General features: G+C 44.9%; 1 protein-coding gene and 2 pseudogenes across 1 annotated transcript; 2 read left to right on the forward strand and 1 right to left on the reverse strand.

Annotated features, from left to right (window-relative positions):
- Positions 1 to 12162: 12162 nt before the first annotated feature.
- LOC136519629 (bifunctional bis(5'-adenosyl)-triphosphatase/adenylylsulfatase FHIT-like) lies at positions 12163 to 16123 on the forward strand (annotated as a pseudogene).
- Positions 16124 to 21859: 5736 nt separating this feature from the next.
- LOC136523458 (uncharacterized protein At1g65710-like) lies at positions 21860 to 23121 on the reverse strand (annotated as a pseudogene).
- Positions 23122 to 24688: 1567 nt separating this feature from the next.
- On the forward strand, positions 24689 to 26007 carry LOC136519618 (lectin-like). Its single transcript, XM_066513006.1, has 3 exons — positions 24689 to 24858; positions 24974 to 25080; positions 25256 to 26007. The coding sequence occupies exons 1-3, from the start codon at positions 24700 to 24702 to the stop codon at positions 25683 to 25685; spliced, it is 696 nt and encodes a 231-aa protein (XP_066369103.1). The 5' UTR covers positions 24689 to 24699; the 3' UTR covers positions 25686 to 26007.
- The last annotated feature ends 267 nt before the right edge of the window (positions 26008 to 26274 follow it).

The raw sequence follows: 26274 nt of genomic DNA on the forward strand, positions 1-26274 counted from the left end.
CAAGAACTCAAGCCTCACTGTTCGGAGAAGGTTAAAATGGCGTGTCGCATCAGAATACATGGCGCTCGGGGACTAGCTGTGGGGGATATACCCCCGGGTACCACAAGATGGTACATGGGCCGCACCATCCGAGGTGGCCCGGCCCGTAAGATCAAGGCGTGCACATCAAGATTATAAGTTGTACTAGATATTGTAATAGTACCAAATTGGATACTTTACTTATAACCTTATCTCTTCGGAGTATATAAGGAGAGACAAGGGTCCCCTAGAGGACAGGTTAATATGTATACATCTCAATACAATACACCAAAGACACAGGACGTAGGGTATTACGTCGACCAGACGGCCCGAACCTATCTAAATCGCTGTCCCTGTGCCTTGTGTCACCATCTGCTTCCTGATTACACGCATCCTACCGATAATCTACCACCACGGGCACCCCCCTCGGTGGACTGCCGACCATATTTCGTCGACACCAACCAGGACTAAAGGCCCTCCAGCCGAGCAAACGTGGCCGCACCCTTTAGTCCCGGTTGGTAACCCCAACCAGGACTAAAGGTTCCTTTTCTTTTTCTTTTTTTTTGTTTAATTTGTTTTCAGTTCAGTTACACGTATTTGTTTAATATATAATATGTTTTTATGTACGTATTCTACGCTGCTAATATAAATACACGCACGCATATAATTACATCTAATTCTCATCTCGAGCATTATTATATTCGAATAAAGTATGAACCTATATATATTATAGATATATATATATATATATGTATATATACAACACTTTCATAATCTTGTTCTCGAAAATAACGATATCAATAAACATTTAATTTACATCATTTATTCCTTAGGATCAAAGTAGAACTCGCCATTGGGATTTAGCATTTTTTCTAGAAGATATCCTGCTATTGACTCTTGAACTGCTTTCAGATGGTCTTTTTGCATGACCCTTTGTTTCAACTATTCAGTCTTGCATTTGAAATAAAAGGAAAAGTATTAATACATATATATATATATATATATTCATTTAAAAATAAATAAAAAATTGATATATACGTACTCTGAGGATATTTTTAGGAGTTCTTCTTATGTGCGCAGTGATAAATTCACAAACGTAGTATCCACACAAGTTATTACCTGGTTTCTGCTGCAAACACCACTGTACGAGAAGAAGATTATTCTCATCATCTCACACATAAATTGAAGTACGATATAGTAATTAAACACATGGGGAAGTGTATATAGTACAACTTACTGGTATTTCAACTATATTAAGTGGTGCCTTGCAATCCTTGCGATGTTGCCGAATAAACTCTTTCCAAACCCTGTGCGACCAATAATATACGATCGTTAATAAATTATGGCAAAGTCTATTCAATAATAGTTGTGCGCGAGAGATCGAAATTACCCCTGGATAATGTCTATTATATCTTGGTATAGTGCCTGCTCTTTTCTCAACGAGTCAAAGATTACTAACCGACTTGAGTTTAACTCAATGACAATGAGTATCCAGTGAAACCTGCATTGGTTTATACACACACGTACATGCATATAAGTTGTATTGATATTACATAAAATGTGTAGACTACATTATTATTAACACTTACTCAAAGTTGTACGGAAAAAGTATTGTTGTCTTGTCGTGCTGCTTCACGAAGAACATCATGATATTATCCTATGCTTCAGATACCCACCGCTCCTTGATAATAATACCGGTTTTGAATACGATATAAGGATCAATGAAGCCAACACTGGTGTCTTGTATTCTTTAGAGCTCTGACATTTGGAATCTGTATATAAATATAAGTTACATGTGAGGATAATTATATACACGTACGCATGGAAGTGAGTTTATTAAATAAAAGTAAGAATCACTTACAAACAAAAGGAGCTAATGATTGATTTGTCCAGAGCGTCCATGTGGTATAGTTGATGCAATTCTTCGAAACTAATATGTAAGATGTCATCGCCACGGAAGTAATGATGGTCTCTAAATCTGACAAAGATCCACTGCTCACCCCTGCCACACGCCTGCATGTACCACTTATTGAGCAAGTACATTTGCGTACCCAATTCATTCAGAGCCGCAGGGTTGTACAGACTTTTGCCATATTTATAAGTCTTCCAGGTATCAACTTCCAGGTTCTGGATTGGAGCTTTGCCCGTCAATTGATCCAAGGTTAATCCAGTATCTTGAAAAAAAGCATTAAGGGCTTGAACCGATACTTCTCCAGAGTTGTCTGGTCGATAGACTTCTATGTTGGAACCATATTCATTAGCAACAACAAGATTTTGCATTGGTTGCTTCTGTTGTCCGAGCTGTGGGACATCCTTCCCTGATGCTCTTTTCCTTTTCTTATCTGCATCATGTGACTTCGCGAGGGAGCGGTCATAGTCTAATAGTGGCGAAGGCTTACGAAGTTCAATCATCTTTTTCTTGTGTGCATCGACCTTCTGCCTTAGCACATCTCATGGTATGTAAAAATACGGCTTCTCCTTAAGCTTCGCTTGACTCTTGTTTTTGATATCTATAAAAAAATCTTTCACTTTTTTGTCTTCTTCAGCTGCTATTTGCTCATCAGTATTTTTAGGAAGTATTTCTTGAGAAATAACTCTTTTTCTCGGGGTCTTCTTTATCGCCGGGACCTTAGACGTCTTTGTAGTGCGTCGCTGTGGAGGGGGTGGGGGCGGTGTTGGAGACCGGCGTGGAGGTGATGAGGCCGGTGTTGGTGGAGACCGGCGTGGAGGCGTTGGAGATCATTGTGGAGGTGGTGGGGACGGTGTAGGAGTTGGAGATCGTTGTGGAGGCGATGGGGCCGGTGTAGGAGTTGGTGATCGCCGTGGGGATGAAGTCGTCTCGCCCCCCGCGACGTTGTGATGAGATGGGGAATGAATGATTAGGCTAGGCTGGGGGGAGACCCTGCTACAAAAACAAGTTGTGTGTCAATTATTTTTGAAGCCAATAGAAAATTAATGGAAAATAATATTTCATTCACTTTCATTCGTACCTAGGGTGAGGTAGGGGAAGCGGTGGCGCCCCAGGAATGATGATGAAGCGTTTGCGCCATTGAATAAATGTCTTCTCTGCTTCTCCTAGTGTTTTCTCCCCATCACCGCCTTCAATGTCAAGAGGAACATTGCTGTAACCTTTGAGCACTCTATCGACCGAGATGCTAGCATATCCAGGTTGAATAACTGACCCATGGATTCTTGGTGTCTTCGTTCGGTCTATTAGAGATACAACCCCGACAGCCACCATGATTGATGCATTATTACCATCTGGAATGTGCAGCTCACATGTTGTTAGACGCTCGGTAATGTCATCAATAGGGAAGCACAACCCAGCGTCGTCTTGAATAACTGGCAGCTTCGTAGAAGCACAACTGCTTTTCATCTGACCAACGGGGCTAATGGTGACTCCCGGCGTTGATTGCGATTGCATTTGACTCATTGCTAGCTGCACTTGCCTCTTTGATCTCCTCCTGCATTCTTGCCTCAAGAGATTTTTCTCGTTCACATGATTCAAGCAATGCTTGTCGTGACTCATCAACAAATTGCTCTAATGCACGGATTCGTTCTGCCTCCTCATCCTTCTTTCTCTAGCGGCTTCTGTAGGTATCCTTGTCTGCTGGGAATGCGTGTAGCCACGGAACCGCCCCATAGCCTCTTGTTCGACCACCATGTTCGGGATTCTCTAGGGCATATGTCAATTCATCATTTTCTCTGTTGGGCTTGAAAACACCACTATCAGCTTCTTCCCCAGCACGAGCTAGTCTCTGTGTTGCTCTCTCAATTTTTTGGCCGAAAATTAGCTTGCCAGTGTCTGGGTCTAGGCTTTCCCCATGAGCGTAGAACCAATTCTTCGCGCGTTGAGGCCAGTTCTTCTCTATTGTTTTAGGTATGATTCCCTTAGCAGTAATCTCCGCTTCTATGTTCTGCCACTTGGGAATAGCACTCCTATAACCACCTGATCCCATGCGATGATGGTATTGCTTCTGTCGGGCATTCTGCCGATTTCTCATCACACGTTCCTCACTGTCTTGAGATGTCTTGTATTCTATGAAGGCATCCCAATGGGACTCCAACTTGACAAACGCCTTAGCATTGAAATTCGGCGTAGCATTCTTCAAGATAAACTTTTTATACAATGTCTTCTTCCAACTCTGGAACAATGTTGCCATCTTCTTCATTGTCCAATCCCTCACTAGCTCCTTCAAAGCATCATCTGCTTGTAATGTGAAATGCTGAGTGATATCTCTTCAAGCTAGGTTCTTGTCACGATCAGATACAAAACTAACATTAGGAGCGGATATCTTCTGCTTCCATTCACGAGCACTAACTGGGATCCTATCCCTTACAATGAACCCACATTGATTGACATATGTCTGAGCATGTGGTCCCAATGGTTTGCCGGTGTCGGTGTTGAATTCTGATATTATGAAACGGCCCTCTAATGGCTTTTTTGGCCCTCGGACTTTCCTACTTTTGTCGGTGGTTGATGTAGATCCAGAGACCGGCTACATGAGTAGAAACACAACGATTAACAACAAATATACGTACGCATGCATCTATAAGAGATGATAGATAATCGAATATACCTCGCCAGTATTTTCTTGCGCGACAATTTATTGATCTTCAACCACCGGCATATTCAGGATATCCTCATAATCAGCAAAGTACTAACTCGTGTCATCTACATCCACATTGGTGCCGGCGTTGATAATATCCGCCATTATGTCATCACTCAAGTTATCATCCGGAGCAGCCATTTGCATCTTAAAGATAACACATAGATAGAATTACTATGGTACATAAGTACATGTGATAACACATATAGAATTACTAAATCCAATTAAATATAATAACACATAATATTTCATAAGGATAAACAATAATAAGGTATAGGCTTTGGAATCGAATCAAAAACACTTTCGATCCAAAACACATGGAAATAAGTACATGTATATATATACACATAGAATGATACAATATATTTTCTCTCTCTCAACACATAGAAATAAGTGCATATGTCTATATCTCTAGATATGCATGTGATAACACATAGAATGTCTCTCTAGATACAATTTTCTCTCTCTCAACACATGAAAATAAGTACATGTATATATACACATAGAAATAATTAAGTACATATGTATACATATAGAATCTCTCTCTAGATATATATATAGAGATAGAATATATAATTACTAAATCCAATTAAATAAATCTAACATGAAATCAGATAAACTAGTAATAGATAATACATTTTAATCTAACATATATAAAAAACTATAATAAAAAACTATCTAAATAAACTATCTAACTAAAATACTAATTAAATATAGCGACGGAGGGTGGGGTCGGGTGCGGCAGCAGAGACGGGATGCGGGCCGGGAGAATGGCGCGGCCGGGCGGGGGTAGACGACGACGGCGGCGCGGCAGAGACGAGCTCGACGACGGCGGATGGCGCGACCGGGCGGGGCTGAGCGACGGAGGCGAGATCGAAGATGAATAGAATAGACGTTCGATATATATAGGCCGGGACTAAAGGACATTTAGTCCCGGCTGGTAAGACCAACCGGGACTAAAGGTCCAACCCTTTAGTCCCGGTTGGTCTTACTAGCCGGGACTAACCTTTAGTCCCGGTTGGTCTTACCAGCCGGGACTAAATGTCCTTTAGTCCCGGCTGGTGGGTATTTTTGGACGGGCACCGAAATTGCCGCCCACCCTTTAGTCCTGGTTCTTGGCCTCGGCCGGGACTAAAGGTCTCAAATTTTGGCAACCCGCCAGCGTAATTAGAAAGGCCTGGGATTTTGATTTTGTTTAATACTAGGTTAATCAATTAATTCCATAGCAACTTCAATACTTTGCAATATTTATTTTAAAAAATACTATTGATTAACTAATTATTTATTGTAAATAGGAAAATTTTGTAACCTAAAGTTTTTAATTTCTTTTATGAATATAGAATATAAATGTTACTAATACTAAGTATTTTGTTAATGCAAAAATATATTTGTAACTTAAAATTAATAAAACTAATATTATTCGATAGGAAATTTATTATCACATTATTGTAACATCAATGTTTCAATTTTTTCTCGGTTTTTGACCAAAATTGACAAGAAATTTTTGTTGAACCTATAAAAATAAAGAAAATGTAGTATTTTTTGTTCTACAACTTTTTCAAATGAAAAAATGGCCTATATAAGGATTGTATACATATCTCACTATGAAGGGTGGAATTCGGACATTTCTTTCGTAATCTTCTGACATGTCTGACTTGTCTTCAATTCCCACTATATTTATTTTCCCAGAAAGAATTATGTGGCGCTTTGGCTCATCCCTCATTGAGTTGATGTCATCGTTTTTTCCTCTCTTTGATTTTGTAGACATGTCTTTCATATAGAACACCTGACTCACATCGGTAGCAAGGATGAATGGTTCCTCTTTATACCCAATATTGTTGAGGTCCACTGTTGTCATTCTATACTCTTTGTCGACTGTTACCCCTCCTCCGGTCAGCTTCACCCATTGGCACCGGAACAAAGGGACTTTAAAATTAGGTGCGTAGTCTAGTTCCCATATCTCTTCTATGCGGCCATAATATGTTTGCATATTCCCATTTGGATCTGTGTCCATCTATGCGAACACCACTATTTTGATTGGTGCTCCTTTTATCTTGGGACAACTGTGTAAAATATATTCCCATTTATCTCGTACCCTTGGTACGTGAGGATATGCCATGATGGCTGCCTAGCTAACAAATACAGTTGTTCATCAATATTGTCATAGCCTTGACATTCTTTTCGCAACCAACCACTGAAACTTTCCATGTGCTGACGCCTAATCCAAGCTTCAGTCTTCTCTGGAAACTTGGATCGTAAGAACTCCTTATGTATCTCGATGTACGGATGCACCAATGACGAGTTCTGAAGAACTTGTGTAGTGTGCTTTATTGAAATAATCGTCTTCCATGCCGATATATATTTTCTTCCCTAAAGTTCCTTTACCACTGAGTCTCCCCTCGTGTCGTGATTCGGGAACGCCAATCGGGGTAAGGTCAGGAATAAAGTCAACACTAGAACTCAATGACCTCCTCTGTTCCATAGTCCCTAGGCGATGCTTCCTTCAGGCTTAGAACGGACTTTCACATATTTCTTCAAGACTCCCATAAACCTCTCGAAGGGGAACATGTTATGTAAGAACACATGTCCAAGAATACTAATCTCCTTCACCAAATGAACTAGGATGTGTGTCATGATATTAAAGAAGGATGGAGGGAACACCAACTCAAAGCTGACAAGACATTGAACCACATCATTCTGTAGAGTAGCTAGTTCCACTGGATTGATTGCCTTCTGAGAAATTGCATTGAGGAATGCACATAGCTTCACGGTGGCTAGGTGTACATGTGGAGGTAGAATTCCTCTTAAAGCAACTGGAAGCAATTGTGTCATAAGCACGTGGCAGTCAGTGGGACTTTAAGTTTAGGAATTTCTTATCTGGCACATTTATTATACCCTTTATATTGGAGGAGAATCCCGATGGGACCTTGATGCTGCTTAGACATTCGAACATGCTGTCCTCTCTCTTCTTTGCTAAGCGTGTAGCTAGCAAGACTTAAGTAATGACGTCCATCATCTATCTTCTCTTGGATGAAGGTTGTCTCGTTCTTTCATGCCCTGCAAGTCCTGGCAGTGCTTCAAGTGAATCCTTTAGGCTTCCCGTACACACCCATGAATCCTAACAGGTTCACACAAAGATTCTTTGTCAGGTGCATCACAGTCGATTAGCGTTGCGGACCTCTAGGACTTGCCAATAGGGTAGCTCTCAAAAGATGGACTTCTTCTTCCACATGGGTGCGTGTCCCTTAGCATCTTTGGGAACAGATTCACTGCCTTGTCCCTTTCCAAATACTACTTTCACATCCTTGAACCATTGCGAGTACATCTTCCTCTGATTCGGTTATGAGGCTTCTTCCGGTGGTCTGGCTTACCTTTAAAATGCTTTCCTTTCTTTCTTACTTGGTGATTCAAAGGAAGGAATCGACGATGGCCAAGGTACACGACCTTTCGATATCTTTTCAAATATATACTGTCAAGGTCATCAAAACAATGTGTGCATGCATTATATCCTTTGTTTGTCTGACCTGAAAGATTACTTAAAGCAGGCCATTCATTGATTGTTACGAACAACATTGCTCGTAGGTCAAAGTGTTCTTGTTTGTACTCATCCCAGACACGTACACCTAGTTTGTTCCATAAAACTAGAAGTTCTTCAACTAATGGCTTCAGATAGACATCAATATCGTTGCCAGGTTGCCTCGGACCTTGGATGAGGATCGGCATCATAATGAACTTCCGCTTCATGCATAACCATGGAGGAATATTGTAGATACAGAGTAACTGGCCAAGTGCTATGACTAGTGCTCTGCTCTCCAAAAGGATTCATACCATCTGTACTTAAGACGAACCTTAAGTTTCTAGCCTCATTTGCAAACTCTGGAAATTCCCTATCTATCGCTCTCCACTGGGACCCATCAGCTGGGTGTCTCAGTATATTGTCTACCTTACGGTCTTCTTTATACCACCGCAACAACTTTGCATGGTCTTTATTTCTGAACAAACATTTTAAGCGTGGTATTATAGGAGCATACCACATAACCTTAGCAGGGATTTTCTTTCTAGGACGTTGTTCACCCTCGACGTCACCAGGATCATCGTGCCTGATCTTATACAGCGATGCTTTACATACCGTGCAGTCATCCAAATTCTCGTATTCATTGCCATAGTAGAGGATGCAGTCATTAGGACATGCATGTATCTTTTGGATTTTTAATCCCAAAGGGCAAACAACCTTTTTTGCTTCGTACGTAGTGGTGGGCAATTCATTTGGCTTCGGAAGCATCTTCTTTATGAGGTTCAATAAATTCCCAAATGCCTTGTCGGATACACCATTCTTTGCCTCCCACTGTAGCAATTCCAGTGTTGTACCCAGCTTTTTTTGCCCCTCTTCGGCCGTCGGGTATAGCAACTTCCTATGATCCTCAAGCATGTGCTCGAACTTAACTTTCTCTTTTTCACTTTCCCATTCTTGTTGTGCATCACGAATGGCATCGCCAAGAGCATCACCGAGATCATCTTCTACCACTACCACTTCTTCATCTCTCCCCATTGTAGTATCATCAAAGGCACCATACTGAGCAATAATGTCATCAATGTCTAAATCTTCTCCTTCACCTTCTTCCATCATGACCCCGCTTTCTCCATGCTTAGTCCAACATATATAGTTTGACATGAAACCTGACTTAAGCAAATGTGAATGAAGACTCATTGAGCTTGAATATTCTTTAAATTCTTACATAGGGACACATGGACAGCACATGAAAACCATCCCGCTTATTTGCCTCGGCCACACCTAAGAAATAGTGCAAGCCCTCAATAAAGTCTTGGGAGCGGCGATCGGCATTGTACATCCAATGGCGTGACATAATCTGTATTACACGACAAATTATGAAAACCTTGAACATAATTAAGTATTTTATTATACAACATAAATGACACACACATGGTTGATTAATTAACTAAGCCTGGCTACAACGTAAGCAATCCCAATTATCACTAAACAAACTAAAACTACAATGCACTTCAGTAACATAATTATTTCGTGATCGTACGCAACTAAAACAGACAAATTATTCTTCTGTTGAATATCAATAAGCTTCTCCTGCTGGCTCACTGCCTCATCAGCAGCAGCCGCTACCTCAAGCGCACCCAAATTCTACACGTATGTAGCATAATCTTCCTCCCAGTACCAACCATCGCATCCATTGTCCTCCCACTGAAATTAAAGCCAAAAAATATTTAGTCAAAAATATTCAAGAAAAGCAGGTCAATTAGCCATAATTATAAAATACGTAAGAAACTCACATCGCGATCTGGGTACTTGTAGAAAACACGACCCTTGTTGGGTCCCTGTCTCTTGACTCGGTACTCCATCACAATCTTCTGCTTACACTTGCCACAGATAATGAGAGGGAGTTCTGGCCTCAGTCGTTTCGCAACCGAACGAGAGGTCGAGGATCCGGTACCAGTTGTCATCTACTTTCTATACTTATTTTTGTAAACTAGTGTAAATTTCATATTTTCTAAAATGATATATTTAAACAAAACTAGTACGGATTTCACATGTTTCAATAAATAACCATCCGTACTAGTTGACCTTGCTTACGTGATCATCTCGGCCAGCATTTCTCTACCGGACGGCACCGTACTTGGCCAAGGAAGAGCTCCGATTCTACGAGAAAGGGAACACGGTCTTCCATGACCGTTGCCGCTCTCCCTCGTAGAATCAAAGCTCCTCCTTGACGTCCGTTACCGCTCGGCAGAGAACATGTTGGTCGAGCTGAACACGGTCCGCAAGTTCAACTAGTACGGATTTTCTATAATTTTCTAACTATTTACTAAGTTTTTCATTTCATGGAAAATTTAATTCTAAAAAAAGGCATGATTTCTAAGTAGTTCATTTCATGGAAAAAATAATTCTAAGTGACCTGCTCGATATCGGCGAGCTCACGGACGTTTAGGTTGCCGAGGATAGTAACATTTGTAGATGACATTTATAGGTCTAAAGTTATCAAATATCCATCAAATTATAGCTTAAAAACATGTTTCAATAAATAACCATCCGTACTAGTTGACCTTGCTTACGTGATCAACTCGGCGAGCATTTCTCCACCGGACGGCACCGTACTTGGCCAAGGAAGAGCTCCGATTCTACGAGAAAGGGAACACGGTCTTCCACGACCGTTGCCGCTCTCTCTCGTAGAATCAAAGCTCCTCCTTGACGTCCGTTACCGCTCGGCAGAGAACATGCTCGCCGACCTGAACACGGTCCGCAAGTTCAACTAGTACGGATTTTCTACAATTTTCTAACTATTTTCTAAGTTTTTCATTTCATGAAAAATTTAATTCTAAAAAATAAAATGCATGATTTCTAAGTATTTCATTTCATTTGATGAACTAATTTAACTTTTGTTTATCCAAACATATATGCAAATCATCATGTCATTTTGAGCTAAAAATGACATATAAAATCATAATAAAGTCCAACATATAAAGTTACACATGCATCTACATCGCAAAATGAGATAAGCTACTGATAAAACATAAGAGGATTAAGTTTGTTACCTCCAAAATCGAAGAGCAACACCAATGGAGGGGGAGAGAGCAAGAACAACAGCAAGCTGAAGAACAGAGGCAGTGAGTTTGAATGGAATGGCTCGGGCCCGGGGAGAAAGAAATGAGCTGAATTATAGGCCGGGATAATTAGTCCCGGTTAGGGGTCCAAACCGGGACTAAAGATTAATCTTTATTCCCGGGGCATCACCCAAACCGGGACTAAAAGCTTTAGTCCCGATTGGTAATATCAGCCGGGAATAAAGAACCCTGCCCCGCGGACGACCGTTGGGCAGGGATCTTTAGTCCTGGTTGGTATTACCAACCGGGACTAAAGGGTCCTTTAGTCCGGGGGCAAAAAAAAAAAAATACCGAGACTAATGCTAAATTGAGACATCGTTCTAAAGTCTGTTCTCTAGTAGTGGCTGCTAACTGTTGACTACTTCACCTTGACCTACACTTCCAATCCATATCGCCACAACTCTTTATTACTTTGTTTGACCAAATAAAATATAATAGCAATCCCATGCATGCAACTATATATAGTGCTTCTCGTATGTGTCATGTCAAAACTAATCCACGATCCAATGGAAAACCTACGCGGCATGCATGCACTACCATCATAAAATCACTGCAACTTGGATAATGTCAACCTAACAAAACCATCAGTGAAGCTTGCCTTTCTTTGCATGCCTTCGCTAGATTGACTTCGCTGCGATCACAAAGTCAATCTAGTTCCTTCTTTGCAGCACTATGGTAATCACTTTTGAGCGCATGATTTTAGCAGCAAGTCAACGGATGCATCGTCCTGCAATGCTTGGGCTGCAAATTTACATAGAGGCGGGCCGCGGCGGGCACTGCAGGCAGCCTCTGGTCAGCCCAAGCATAAAAGCTGGCAGCCAGCAAGGAAAGAGTACAAGTGGGCGTCTAAGTCGAGGCCCAACCCTTTTCAAAGCCCACAACTGTGCCCTTCTGTCCTTGCCGGCAGCCTTTTGCTCTCCTCTCCGGCTCCGTCGCCGTGACAGCGCTTCCATTGGTTTCTCCGTGCTGCGCTCGCGTGCCGTCCTCGCCCACTCTCACTCGCTACGCCTACTCGCTTCCTTCGCCGCCTACCCCACCCGCGCGCCGTCTCCTCCTCTTCCTCCCCCCGCTTCAGCCGCCGCCGGGGATGGAGGCCTCCTACAAGTTCGGGCCCTACAAGATCGACGCCAGGGAGGTCTTCCATGCCACGCCCCTCTCCTACGCCATGGTCAACCTCCGCCCCCTCCTCCCGGGTATTATTCCCTTCCCTCTTTTCACTTCGCCTTTGCCGATGCTTTGCTTGCCTGCTGTACCCGCCGCCACTCCGCCATATCAATCATTTTTGGTTTGTGGTTGCTATAACATTAGTCATCGCGAGAGAAAGGGGGAAAAAAATTCCAGCTTTCTTGCGGAAATGTGGCTAATGAAAGTTACATTGATCAAACAGCGAGTTCCAAATGCTAAATAAAGATTTTGTGTTGAGAGCCATTTCTGTCCTAATAATAAATTCATCCAGGCACCAGTGTACCATCGTACCATTACGGGTTGTTTCGGTAGGCTAGGAATATGGGCAATGTCTTATGCTTGGCTGGGAATTTGAACTAAGTTCCCTGCAAGCGGATGCTACTTGATCCAATCTAACTACTGAGTAGTGCTTGTCGTGGGCGTTGCATTCAAGCTTTGTAAAGCTTCAAACCATGCCACCACATCGCATTTCTTTTTTACCAGTTTGTGTTCTGCAGCTTTTTCTTAACCAGACAAATCATTCTTATGCAGGTCATATCCTTTTATTCAGCAAAGCGGCTTCTGTGCTTTCTTGGAAGTTAGATTTGGGCGGTTTATTGTGGCTGTGGAATTGGAGCTGCGAATCTATTTTCTTTGTGTTGTCATTTGGTGCAAAGCTGTCATAACTCATAACCCCACCAGAATAAACTTATTTGGCTCAAAGTTTGATACATCACATATTGACAAAAATGTGTTGTTCTATATATCATTTTTTTCCTTGACAATACATACATGTTCTTGTGTGCCCCAAGCATGAAGTGAAAAGATTCGCTGATCTCAGTTCTGATGTGACAAGCGACTTATGGGTTACTGCAAAGGAAGTCGGTGTACGTCTTGAGCAGTACCATAAAGCATCTTCACTTACCTTTGCTATTCAGGTGTGGTCTGCGCTTCAATTTTATTGTTGTAGCGTGCTCATCCTTTCAGTACTAATAACCCAAATTTGTTATGGACTTCTTAGTTGTTATATTCTATGCTGACATACATGAAATTGCTTATTAACAAGTGATATTACTTATCAGGATGGTCCTGAAGCTGGCCAAACAGTTCCACATGTCCACATTCATGTCATCCCGAGGAAGAAAGGGGATTTTGAGAAAAAATGATGAAATATATGATGCGGTACATGGCATAGTTTTCTATCAATCATGTTATTTTATTATGATGTCTGATCAAATAAAGCTTGCCCTTTTCCTTGGTATAATAGATTGATGTGAAAGAGAAAGAATTGAAGGAGAAGCTTGACCTGGACATTGAGAGGAAAGATAGAAGCATGGAAGAAATGGCTCATGAGGCCAATGAGTACCGTGCTCTTTTTTCCTAGAATGACATCTAGTGTAGGAGTTGGTTTCTAAGTTGAGCTGCCTGTTTGCCATGAATAAGTCTTGCTACTTCTTGTTCTCCGTTGTCGCGATTCAGTTACCATTGCAGTGACATGGTGATGGTGTCCAGTGGTGTGAACTGGAATGGTGGCATGTTATGTAAGATGGAGAAATGGTCATCTTGTCTAAGGACTGCATTCTTACTGGCAAACCTTTTAGATTAGAAACTAGTTTTTGTGTACTGAGGAGTGAGGAGGATCAGCTGTTTGTTGGAAGGATGCCTTTACTACAAATCTTTTCTTTGTGTAACTGTAAGAGAGGAGGTACCATTTTCTGTTATCAAATCTAGACAGCCGTTAGGGATTGGATGTAGACTAAGACTAAGACTCACAAATCACAAGTAGTGTACAAAAATACTATGTCATTTATTACTTTGGCTAAATCATTTTCTGAAGCCCACACCCTACCAGAAAGGGAAATTTATACTTCAGGGTTAAGTAGGAAATGTATGGTATCTTACAGAATCATATAACCTTATACTCCATAGCTATGGTTCATGAATTGAGATTGCCTCCACCCTTCAAATTTTTCAAAGGCAATATTCTGTTCACTCTACTTTGAAGTATATTGTTATTATGTAGTTAGATCTGCCCCATCCATGGGCGGACCTAGCACTAGGGCAACTTGGGCTGTGGCCCTAGTCGTGGCCCAAGTAACAAGGGAGCAGTTCTTCAGTTTTTTGGCCCATGAGACACCAGGCCAACAAAGGAGTTCAACCGAACGGCGAAGGCAGGGGTAGCGCTCGCGCGAGCGCGTCGGAGTCGCACCGCCTCGCTCGTTTGGACTGGACACTGGGGTCGCGCCGCACGCCGCTCTGCGCTCCGCCTCCGCTCGTCGCCGGTCGTCCCCTCCGCCCGTCACCGGTCTCCCCCTCCGGGCTCCGGCCTCCGTCGCTCTGCGCTCCGCTGTGCGCTCGGCCTCGGCGGCTTGGCCCTCGCCCCTTGCCCCTCGGCAGGTCGCCGGCCGGCCCGCCGACTGCCTGCCCATCCTGACAAAAACATCCAGGTATCAAATTGTGCACTCCCATCACCATATCTGCCATCTTCTTTGTTTATTTTTTTTTTTTTGCCTATGAGACCGAAATTAAATTGCTTGGTTGAATGACGTACTCTTGTGAAACTACATACAAACAAGTAATCTCATTACTACGGCAAGTGGGTTGGCCACAGGCCTAGGCCCACGAGCACTGTAGCTCGTGAACAGTGCCACGAGGGGAATAAGATTGGTTTGTTAGCAGGTCATTAGAGATAAGGTTATTTAGATTAGATTGTGTTTGTTAGGTAGCTGGCTATATAAGCACAGCCACACCATCCATTGTAATCAAGCAAGAAGAACCCTAGAAGTAGTCAGAGCCTCCAAGAGAGGCAGAAATAGATACATAATGAGTTATAGTGGAATAGACTCAGTATTTTACTAAATTTGATGGTAGCTTTCTTGACATCTGTGTTTTAACTTTAACATATTCAGTGAACAAAAGATCATAGCTTTTTTTCTGTATTCATTTCATATGTTAATATACTATGCTCATGTAGCTACCATCACCAAATTAATCAACTAAAGAGGATATCCTTAGCTTATGACTTCCTAATGTCTTTAGGGTGCTGGTCCTGCCCTTCGACCTCATCTGCCAGAACTTGTTAGTTGTATGCTTGAATGTTTGCCAAGTCTGGAGGATCAAAGGTTGAATTATGTCGAGGTATGCTAATTTTGTTTCCCTTTTATAAGGACTGGTGGCGATGATTCTGCAGGTGTATATCTCTCAGATGCAATTCTTTACTCACTCCTGTATTTGGATCAAGATGCATGCAGGGAATGCTGGCATCAAAACAGATAAGCTTGAAAGCTTGCGTATAGCTGTGGCTAAAGATTCTCCAATGTGGGAAACTCTTGATATATGTATAAAAGTTGTTGACAAGAATTCACTTGATATATTGGTTCCTCGCCTGGCCCAAATGGTTAGATCAGCTGTTGGTTTAAATACAAGGTTAGTATTGCTTTTACCGTAAATCTTATTCATGATAGCATCAAATGCTGCATTTCTCATTACTTCAGTCATATGGTTTCATTCGTTTTCTGTCTGATTTCAGAGTTGGTGTTGCTAGCTTCATCACCTTGTTGGTACAGAAGGTCATGATTGACATCAAACCATTCACAGCATTGTTACTGAAGTTACTGTATAGTGCTGTTCTGGAGGAAAGGAGTTCAGCAGTAAAAAGGGCCTTTGCATCCTCTTGTGCTACTGTTTTAAAATATGCTAGGCCCCTCCCAGGCTCAGAAGCTTATTGAAGATACTACCTCTCTGCATTTTGGTTGGAAAAATGATCAGCTATCTGGTGCAATTCAGCAGATATAATTTTCAAATCATGCTTTCTTTGTTCTCTTTTCATGTTTTACCTATTGTCTAATGTTTCTGATGCTTCTTTGATCTATTTTTCATGAGTTTACTTGTATATGACAATAATGGTTTACTTTTTTGATAACCAGAGTCCAGAGGTCCTAGTGGTGTGAAACCAATGAGTTTGCTCGGTGATTTTCTAAAGCAGGCCAGGTTTGGCACCCTAGCTTGAAATTTACAAGCATGTAAGGAATCAATAATCCTTCCATCTGTTACCCCAAATACTGTGTCGTTTATATCATCCCAGTAGCCCACCCTTCATTTTACACCACACTTATTCAAGTTTGCATTATGTTAAGTATCACATTTCATCACCATATATACACATCATGCTTGAAATAATCATATATCATGCTGGGGAAATCCAAATGTTCCTTTCAGATAGTGCCGATGTCATTATACAGTCATTCCAACTAATAACTCCAAACATCTCATGGTGATTTGGCAAAGAAAGTTCCGACCTTCCGACCTTTACATGGGCTGCACTTTATACTCATGGACTGGGTCATTTCCCCAATTCACCATCCTCACTTAAACATGCTAAAACAGTCTGAAACCAGTGAGACGAAAGGTTCGGGTGCCATGCGAAACCCTTTTCCCCAACAACAGTCCATGTTCCAAGTTTTCTATTTTCAAGCCAAAGATATCTCTGAAAATTTGAATGTTCAGTGTGTAAATTGTAAGGCAATGATGATATCTCTGGTCTCAAAACTAATATTCTGTCATGTAAACAAAAGGTAAATATTAAACCGTGTGATGAAATTCCATCCTTCCATCATGCATTTACCTAACTGCATTATAATGATATCTGTACCTAATGGAGTACTCTCTTGTTTACACAAACTGTTTTTTCATCATTTATATACCATAAGTTGGTTGTCTGTCATGAAATTGTTTGAAGTGGAAGTTCTGTTGCCCATCATGGCATCACCTGAGGACATTTAGAGATGTCAGAATGCTTCCTTACAGGTATGTAAAAATTCATAAAACCGTATGTTCTTCATGGCAGCAAGTATTCATAAAAGACCTATTAAGCCTAACTAACCCATCATTAGCAAATGGTTACTGTAGCATCTCATTGTCGAATCATGGTCTAGTTAGGCTTAATAGATTCGTCTCGCGAATTAGCCTCTATCTGTGCAATGGGTTTTGTAAATAATCTATGTTTAATACTCCTAATTAGTATCTAAGCATTCGATGTGACAGGGACTAAAGTTTAGTCCGTGGAACCAAACGGGGGAAACAGAGTTTGGCTTTGGTCCCCTACGTTTCTGAGCTTATGGAATCTGATTGTCACTCTATATGTTCTTTGTGCATAAATTTCAAGACCTTCAGAGTAAACGGCATTGTGAACTGCAGGTCTTACATGGTGTGCTGAAAGCATCTACTATGTAGTAGTATTTAATTTGTCGTCGTCCTAATTAGTGATTACATGCTGTCAAACTTTCTTTTTTTGGCGTGCTGAGCAGATTCAGGAAGTCTTGGTAGCATCAACACTGATAATGTTATTTGGACGCAGCGCAGCTTTGTAGTCCAGGCCCGTCCTGTGCAGCCTCAACACTTGTCAGCATGCCAGAGTTGATTCACTGAACTACTGAAGCGTCACCTTCCTCCAAGTCCGTGGTGACTTGCACATCCACAATGTACTGAACCACGGCAACTCTGCTGCAGAGCCACGGCAAGGAGGACGAGGAGAGGTTCTTGGACTTCCTCAGGGCAGCTCCTTCCAAAGAACTATGGCTGCACCGCTTCGGCGTCGCCGCCCCGCACGCCTTCCTCCGCCGCGTCGCCACCCTCCGCGCGCGCTTCCGCCACCTACGCACCGGCAGCCTACGCCAACTTCTTCCTCCTGCTCGCCGGCCTTCGCGCGAACGCACCCCACGAACGCCGCGCTCAGAACGCCGCGCTCCTCGTCTGGCTCGCTTTCGTAGCCGCGGGCGTCGCGTTAGTGTTCCTACTGATATGGGGTCCATGCATCAGTCACAATTAGTTGTGTGATTTAGGGCGCCCATTAGGTGGAGTCAACTAGTCAAGGTGCTGTGTCTCGGTGCTACCTTCCCTATCGTGATTTCATTGAAGTTAATTACTCCCTGAGGAAGCATGTCCGATGATGGGACTGCGCAATTTGTATTGAAATGAACCAATTTCCTTTAAATTCAAAAGAACTTCAACTAATTTCTATTGGTTTGTTATCCCATAGCTATACCTACTAGAGTGCTAGTACACAGAAACTCAGGCCAGTAGTATATTCACTAGTATTTAACCTTGAGAACCTTTGCAAGGGCAGTCTCAACCCATGATATCTATAAACAGTATCTATGCTGTCATATCATCCTGAGGCATGAAAGATTTTTCTGTGACAAGTGTATCATATATAATAGGTTATCCTATTCAGCTAGCGGGCTGCAACGGGTACGTGCTTTTTTTCCCGAGAAAACTACGGTAGGCGATTGCCAACCTACACTTGTCATTAATAATGTGTGGCAAATCTATTTTTTCTCGAATACGCAAAAGCTTTGCATATCATTGTATTAGATAGAATTTAGGCAAACATACAACGCGCTTGTATCGAGCGCCGCAGGAGGTTAACCTGACACAGCCGTAGCCGGACCGTCCTAGCAAAAGACCTCTAGACTCGATATTACATTAAAGGAAGCAACCAATACCTACACAACGGTGCGACCTAGGAGGTGGCCTTGCGTCTTCGCGACTGCCTGGACACAGCTGGGAAGAGCTCGTCAAGCGCTTCGGCCTCGGACACAGTCAGGTCGCCACCGAAGAGCTTCTCATAGGCTTCCAGCTCCGACACGGATGGCGCTGATGGACCCTTAGTGAAGCCCATGCGCTGCATGTTCAGCACCTCACCTCGCTTGGAAACAGGTACTCGAGAGAGGGGCTGAGCCTCCAACCGCTTGCTCTGCCGCGGTATCATTGGCTTAGCAGGAGGCTGCATTGGAGGCTCACGAATGAGTGGAGAGTCCCTCTTACGCGTCACTTCATTGATGAAGCTATCGAGGCGGCGTTTGGCGGAGTCGTCGTTGTCCTCAGCGGGGTGGGTATCCACCGATGGTGAGCTGAGAGGGGGTGAGTCCACCGCCCAGTGAATGTGGCGCGGAGGTGGTGTCCGCAACGCACCGGTCACCACTGCCGCTGGGTCCTCATCCTCTAGCTAGGTGGTCGCCACTACTGGGGCCTCATCTTGTGGTTGGGGGACCACCGGTGGTGACAACAGGCGCTCAAGAGAAGGCCAAGCGACGATCCGACTGCTGGCGAGCGAGGCAGCGAACTCCTCCAACATTGGGTCCTCCGTGATGTCGCGACCATGCGTAGCGTCCGGGTACAGCGTCAGCGTCAACGGGTCAGGCTGGACAATGCCTGTCTCGCTGGACAGCTCACCGTGCCCGGGATGAGCTTCAGCAGCAATCGAGGTGAAGGCCGGTGCTGTCAGTGCGGCCCCCGTCGACTGCCTATGACGCCTCTGTCTTCGGCGCCGCCTCCGCCTTCGGCACCGGCGACCGCTGATGGCAGGAACAGCGCTGCCCGACTTGACCCCACCAGAGTCTTGCGAACCATCATGGTCCACCGCCCTAGTGGAGCATGCGTTATGGGTGCCACGAAGAGGGCGTTGCGGCTGGCGACCCATGGCTCTTGCATCGCCCAAGCTCCGAGAGCCCAATCGCCTTGGCCGCTTGCAGTCGCGCGCAATGTGTCGAAATCCCCTGCACCGCAGACATCGTTGAGGCAGCTTGCAGGTTGCCACCCGATGTGCGGAGAAGAGGCAATTGAGGCACTTGCCGAGAAGATCTGTCGGGATGCGCCTCGGTGGTCGACGACTCGCTGGCTGGCCTCTGCCTGCTGGCCCTCGTGGCTCAGGCAAGGAGGCCGCAGGTCGCGTCTCCTGCCGGTGGCAAATCTATGGATTACAAAGAAATTGCGAGCACAACGCAACAGATACATGGAACACAACAGAGAGACAAGAGGAAGAAAGCAACTCTCATACACACACAACTCGTGGACAAAGACCTAAGACTTGCACAGGTGAGAGCAAGATCCACCATCATTCTCCACGAAGCATGTTGCTTGCCTGCTTCACAAAGACCATTATGCCACCCCACAAACCCTCGTAGCTACGCCTCTAGCTCGGCTGCTGCCCTCCAACTCCACATCAGAATTTATCTCTATTAAGCCACGAGGGCCCGCCACAACTGCAAAGGGACTAAGAGTGGGAGGAGCACACCAACCAGAATTTCACCGGACACGCCGATCTCCCTTCGAGCTGGCAGCATCATTTGTAGAGCATCTGGGCCTCCACCTACCGCCGTCCAACGCCCTTAGCTTCAACGGAAGGAAGCCTCGAAGGAGGAAAGTCAGAAGCAATGGCGCTCCTGCCAAAGAACACAGCTTTTTTTTGTCGACTTTTTTTTTGTCAGCCGAGAGAGAGCAACGCGGAGGGGTACGCAGAGGGAATTAAAAAAAAAAACCGTATTTGGGGAGCATGCTTTGTTGCGGTTGTTGCAAATCATTATTTTCTTTCAATGCCATCTTGCAATTTTAGCTTGGAGCTATATACGTGATTGCTTTGGTTTACACAGGCGCCCCAATTCCTTTGGAGAATCTTGGGAAACTTTGTTGCCTATGCATGTTTCTCGTTTAGTTGTCCGAACGGCCGTGGAATCAGCCGACTAAAATTTCGGCTTTCCGTAAAACGTAAGTTATTCTCTGTTAAAAAAATAAGAGTTAAATGCAAAAGAGATCCATTAACTTAACTTGATAGGAGGTTTCAGTTAGGTCCATCAACTTTCAAAGTGGCTTTTTCGGTCCATAAACTTAGTATGGTGTATCACTTAGGTCCATAGCTGTCTATATTGGCTTCTCGTGCTGATGTGGCATGATGTCGTGGCCATGCGGGCGCGTAGGCAGGTGCCGCCGCCCAGCCACACGGGCGCGAAAACAGGCCAGCCGTAGCCCCGCGGGTGTGCGAGCAGAAGCCGATGCCGTCACCGTGGGCGCGCAAGCAGCCCCACAGGCGCGCGGGCGAGCCGCCACTGCGGGCGTGCCAGGAGGTGCCGTCGCCGCCGCTGTGGGCTCGGGCGAGCTGCTGCCGCGGCCACACAGGCGCGCGAGCAGGTCATCTTCCGCGGCGCCCACCGTTGATGTTGTCGTTCCCCTCCCTGTCTTCATCGTGCAGCGCACCCACCGGGGATGGAGCTCGCGCCGGCGAGGATGGCCTGCGCGCTCACTAGAGAGGAGCTCGCGGCGGCGAGGGGCCTGCAGGCCGCCCGCGCAGTCGAGCTCGGGCCCACGATGATGCCCTTGGCAGAGCACAGGGGCGCCGGAGGAAGCTGTTGGAGTTGCGCCGGCGGCCGGCCATGAAGGAGGGGACGAAGCGCCGCCGGAGGAAGCCACCGGAGAGGAGCTCGCGCATTGGGTGGATCTACGGGTCAACGCTCGTGCCTCCTACGTGCTCGCCAGCGGTGGCGCCCTGTGCAGCGGCGGCCAGTCGGGCGAGGCCCGCGAGCTCGCACGCGGCCGGCGACAGTATGCGCCGCGGCTGCAGCCCGAGCCCGAACGGTGAGCGAGGGGAGAAGAACAGGGTGTCAGGAAGGGGCACGTGGGCCACCACCGGTTGCCGGCGTGCGCAGGATCTGCCGGCCGCGAGCGCCACCACCGGCAGCCCACGGGCACGGGCTCTGCCGCCACGCTAGCCTCGACCGAGGTGGGCTCCCAAGAGGGCGTCCACGGGTGGCCGGAGACGCTGTTGCTCCCAGCCGACTCCTGAGGCTCGGTTTCCGCGTGGACGTCCCGCACCGGCAGCAGGTGCTTGCGCGCGGCGCTCGGCTCGACGAAGTCGTCGCTGCCGACCGGCGCGTTGACGGGCCTTTGTCGTCGACCATGGCCTCGACGATGGAGCAGGCCTTGGCGACGCACACCGGTAGCGAGAAGGACGGCGTCGCCGGTGTGACCGCGGAGGGAGCTGCGGAGGTGGATTGCTGGTGGTAGTTGTGGATCTCCTCGAGCAGCTGGGTGGTGTACGAGCCGGGGTTGCGCCTGTACGGAGACTGTTCGTTCTTCCTGGACGAGCTCCGGCTGAGCACCGGCGTCGGCCCCACCGCTGGACACCATCTTCCCGGGCTGCTGCCTCACGCGGTCTCCGCAGCCGGAGCCCGCCGCGGCCACAGAGGCCGCAACGCCATCCGCGCGTCTCCCGGGCGACCGGCTGGCCCTCCGGCTCCCGCTCCCGCCGTCGCTCCTCTCCTGGTGGCCCGACCGCTTCCGCTGCGATGAGCCCCGGTGCGGCAATGGCTAGGACACGGCCGCCGCGCCCTGTCTGTCCCAGTCGCACTCTCGTCCCTAGCCTCCTGGTTGAAGTCGTAGCTGCGCTTGGACCCCGAGTGTCTCCTGTGGTGTCCGTCGCCGCCGTCGTCTCCCACCTCGCCGGATGACGCCGCCCTTCTGGCCCCGGACGAGCTCCTGCTGAGCCGGCCGCACTAGATCAGGATCGCGTCCACCTCCTCCTTGGTGCAGCTGGAGGTGCGCACCGGCGCCGAGGGCACCAGCACCACCGGCAGCTGCTTCGGTGCCGCCGGCTCTTGCGACCCCGACGATCGCTTCTTCGGATCCTCCCGGGCGCCGCGGCGGCGTCCTTGGCCAACGACCCCGGCCTCACGACGAACACCGCCGCCTTGTTTGCCATCGCCTGGGGGCGCAGCCAAGCCTCGAGCACTCCGTACCTCGCCCGCGTGCCCGCGGCGGGCTTGTTCGCGCGCTCGCAGCGGTGGCGGCGGCACCTGCTCGCGCGCCCACAGGATGTTTGACGAAATGAAGCGTCAATAGTTGCTTTAGAAGGACAAGTCAGCATGCCACGTCAGCACGAGAAGCCAATGTGGACAGCTATGGACCTAAGTGATACACCATACTAAGTTTATGGACGCAAAAAGCCACTTTGAAAGTTGATGGACCTAACTGAAACCTCCTTACAAGTTAATGGATCTCTGGTGCATTTAACTCAAAAAATAATTTCTAATTTTTTAGGGACATCAACTTGTTTAGGTGCAAATTATGCTATTACTAATTAGAGCCTCGTTTTAGAACCTCTACAGTACATTAATCCTCACGAGATGCGCTAAAAAATATATCATAGAAATTCTCATAAAAATTAGAAACATCCGGCCATCAATCTGATAGATTCTAATAATTTATCCATTGAATCTATTATGTTTTCTAAAAATTACCCACCTCTACCATTATGAAAATAGCCTAAAGGAACCCCTAATTTAGTATCTAAACTACCCACCTCTGTCATTATAAAAACTAACTTAAATTAACACCTAGTCTTCATCTAAATTACCCACGTATGTCGGTACAAAAAATAATATCTAAATAAGCATCTAATTCATCTACATATGCATTATAAAAAAATATCCCAAAGGACAATAATTTATGCTTCTAAATTACCTATTTCTGTCATTGTTAATATAAAAATACTAACCTAATGTATACATGCATTATGTTTGTTCACCATGCAAAATATGTATATATGTATGCAGAAAGCAATGAGAATACCGATTTTCATGTTAAACACATAGTTCAAACTAAGAGTTCAATTAAACATATGTCAAATATATATGGAGATGCGATGCAAAATTTAATATGGATGAAAAGGTGTACAAAATAATTGCTAACTAAAGTCTACCACAACCAGATAAGATAAGACATATCTATATGAATATTATATTAAAATATTTAATAAATGAGAGAGAATAAGATAAATACTTTTGATTATTATCTATGGTCATATTTTTCGTGAATTTTTAATCCTAATGTCTATTAAAATTATTAGCCTGTGTGGAGCACGGGTTCATAGACTAGTAATGCTAATTTTTTAATAATGGAATAGTATTTTGGTTTCAACCTCCCCAAGCAAGGAGGACGCAAACGATGCTCATATCATGGTTTATAATTTTTGGGGTGTCACAGCTCAGATGGGCACGGCCGGGCTAGGCCTAGACAAAACAAGCATTAATCATTAACAAAATTATTTAGTTAATTAAGTTTACTTTAGAATTCGTGCATTTTATAAAAGGATTCCAAAGAGCACTTCTCTTACAACAATATTCATCTCGTATATATGAGGAGGTAGGGTTACAAAGGTCTCTTACTATCTCTGCTTTATGCTACAAATACAATTCCATGCTCAACCTTTCACGTACATGTTTTGGACACGAATTTTAACAAAAGCATGGCATCCATTGAACATGATGGGCGCCGAAAGGTAAGAAAAAGCTAAATTCCGTCGTCCTTTGTCACGAATCTGATGCTCTATTAGCTCATCGTTCTAGGCTTCTGGTTACCCTGCAGGTATACAGTGTATATATACCATATAACCTGTCTGAACTGGTTTTCCATATGCTTTAGGAGAAGTCCAGAGCAACTTACAATGGGCGCAGTAACGTCCTCCCTAGACACTAGCACTTCTAATAACCTGCAGTCTAAATCCAAGACTAGCCTTCACATGTTCGAAGAGATAGTTGGCCAGGAGATTCCTGCTGAAGAGACTCTTGTTCGCGAAACAGGGATCTTGTTGGCCGATAAAAAGGTTAGATACAAACTCGCTACAACTCTAAACATGAACTGATCCGGAACCTTATGACATTTTGTTTTCTGAGAACGATAGATCCGTGCATGCTATAAATTATGTTGCAAACATGCAGAAGTACTGGGTGGACAATGAGAACAAGAACTGCTTCAAGATATTCCCTATAGACCTGTCCATCAGTTGGGGTGATGACACTAGATACTGGAGCTGGGAAGAAGAATGGTACTAGAAATGATAAAGAATATCTATCTATATATCTATGTGTTTTCATATATAAAGAATAGCTATATGCATATTCAGTAGTAATTTGTGATCTCTCCAAGATCTATTGTCAGGAACAAGCTAGACTTGTTTTCGTGCTATACATTTAACCTGAGATGTTGACATCGATCATCAGTGATGCTGGTACCACGATCAAGGTCCCGAAGCTGCTGGGCGTCACCTGGTTGGATATCTTTGGGTACCTGGAGCAGTCCTATCTTAATCCAGATGTAACATACGAGGTTTCCTTCGAGCTGAAGCTTGAGAAGGGAGCCGATGGATGGAATGAGCCGGTGGAAGCCGGGGTCATGTCCGCCGATGGTGTAACTCAGAAGGGCAGCGTGTATCTCCAGCAGATCATGGAAAGGGGCAAGTGGCTGCCGATCAAGGTTGGGGAGGTTAAATCACATCCGGGCCGGACTGGAAATGTTTCGGTCTTCTTGCGCCAGGGGTTCTCTCGTTGGAAGACGGGGCTTCTCATCAGGGGCATCACCATCACTCCCAAAAGAATAACTGTACCTGGACGTCCGACGTCCAGGTCTAACATCGAATTGGCCTACGGGTAAAACTCTATTACAACATGAGAAAACATCTGTGACGACATGGGGTAAAAACGTCTGCAATAAAAAAATACTAGTGTCTGCAACATCCAAAAAGTGCACTAAAAATATTGCTTTCTCTCTCTTGCATTTGCAGCCCAATTCAAGATAGAAAAAGCCACAGCAACATAAGTGCCATGTTGCATGCAATATTTCAATCTCAAAAACCAAAACAAAATCATCAACTATGGAGCATAAAAAATTATGGATGGAACATCACATGCTAACTACTGTAACATCAAAAAAATCGAACATGAAATATCAAAAATCAAAACTTCTTGATCAAATGTTTGCAACATCCAAATCAACTACCAGAACTCGAAATAATGAACCAATGCAACACCAGAAAACAAACTATCAAAGCATTGTATCCTATGAAACATCTTGAATCATCAATTACGACATATCGAGAGACATACCATTCCGATCAGGGATAGCTCATCGAAACTCGGCACACCAGCGTTATCCCCACGCGGTGCGTCATCCCCAACCTAGAGGGTCCTGGCCGCCATTGGCTTCTTCCACTCACTCGCCATGCTGCATATGATCTTATTAT

The sequence above is a fragment of the Miscanthus floridulus genome, chromosome 18 (assembly GCF_019320115.1).
Source record: "Miscanthus floridulus cultivar M001 chromosome 18, ASM1932011v1, whole genome shotgun sequence".
Lineage (NCBI taxonomy): Eukaryota > Viridiplantae > Streptophyta > Magnoliopsida > Poales > Poaceae > Miscanthus > Miscanthus floridulus.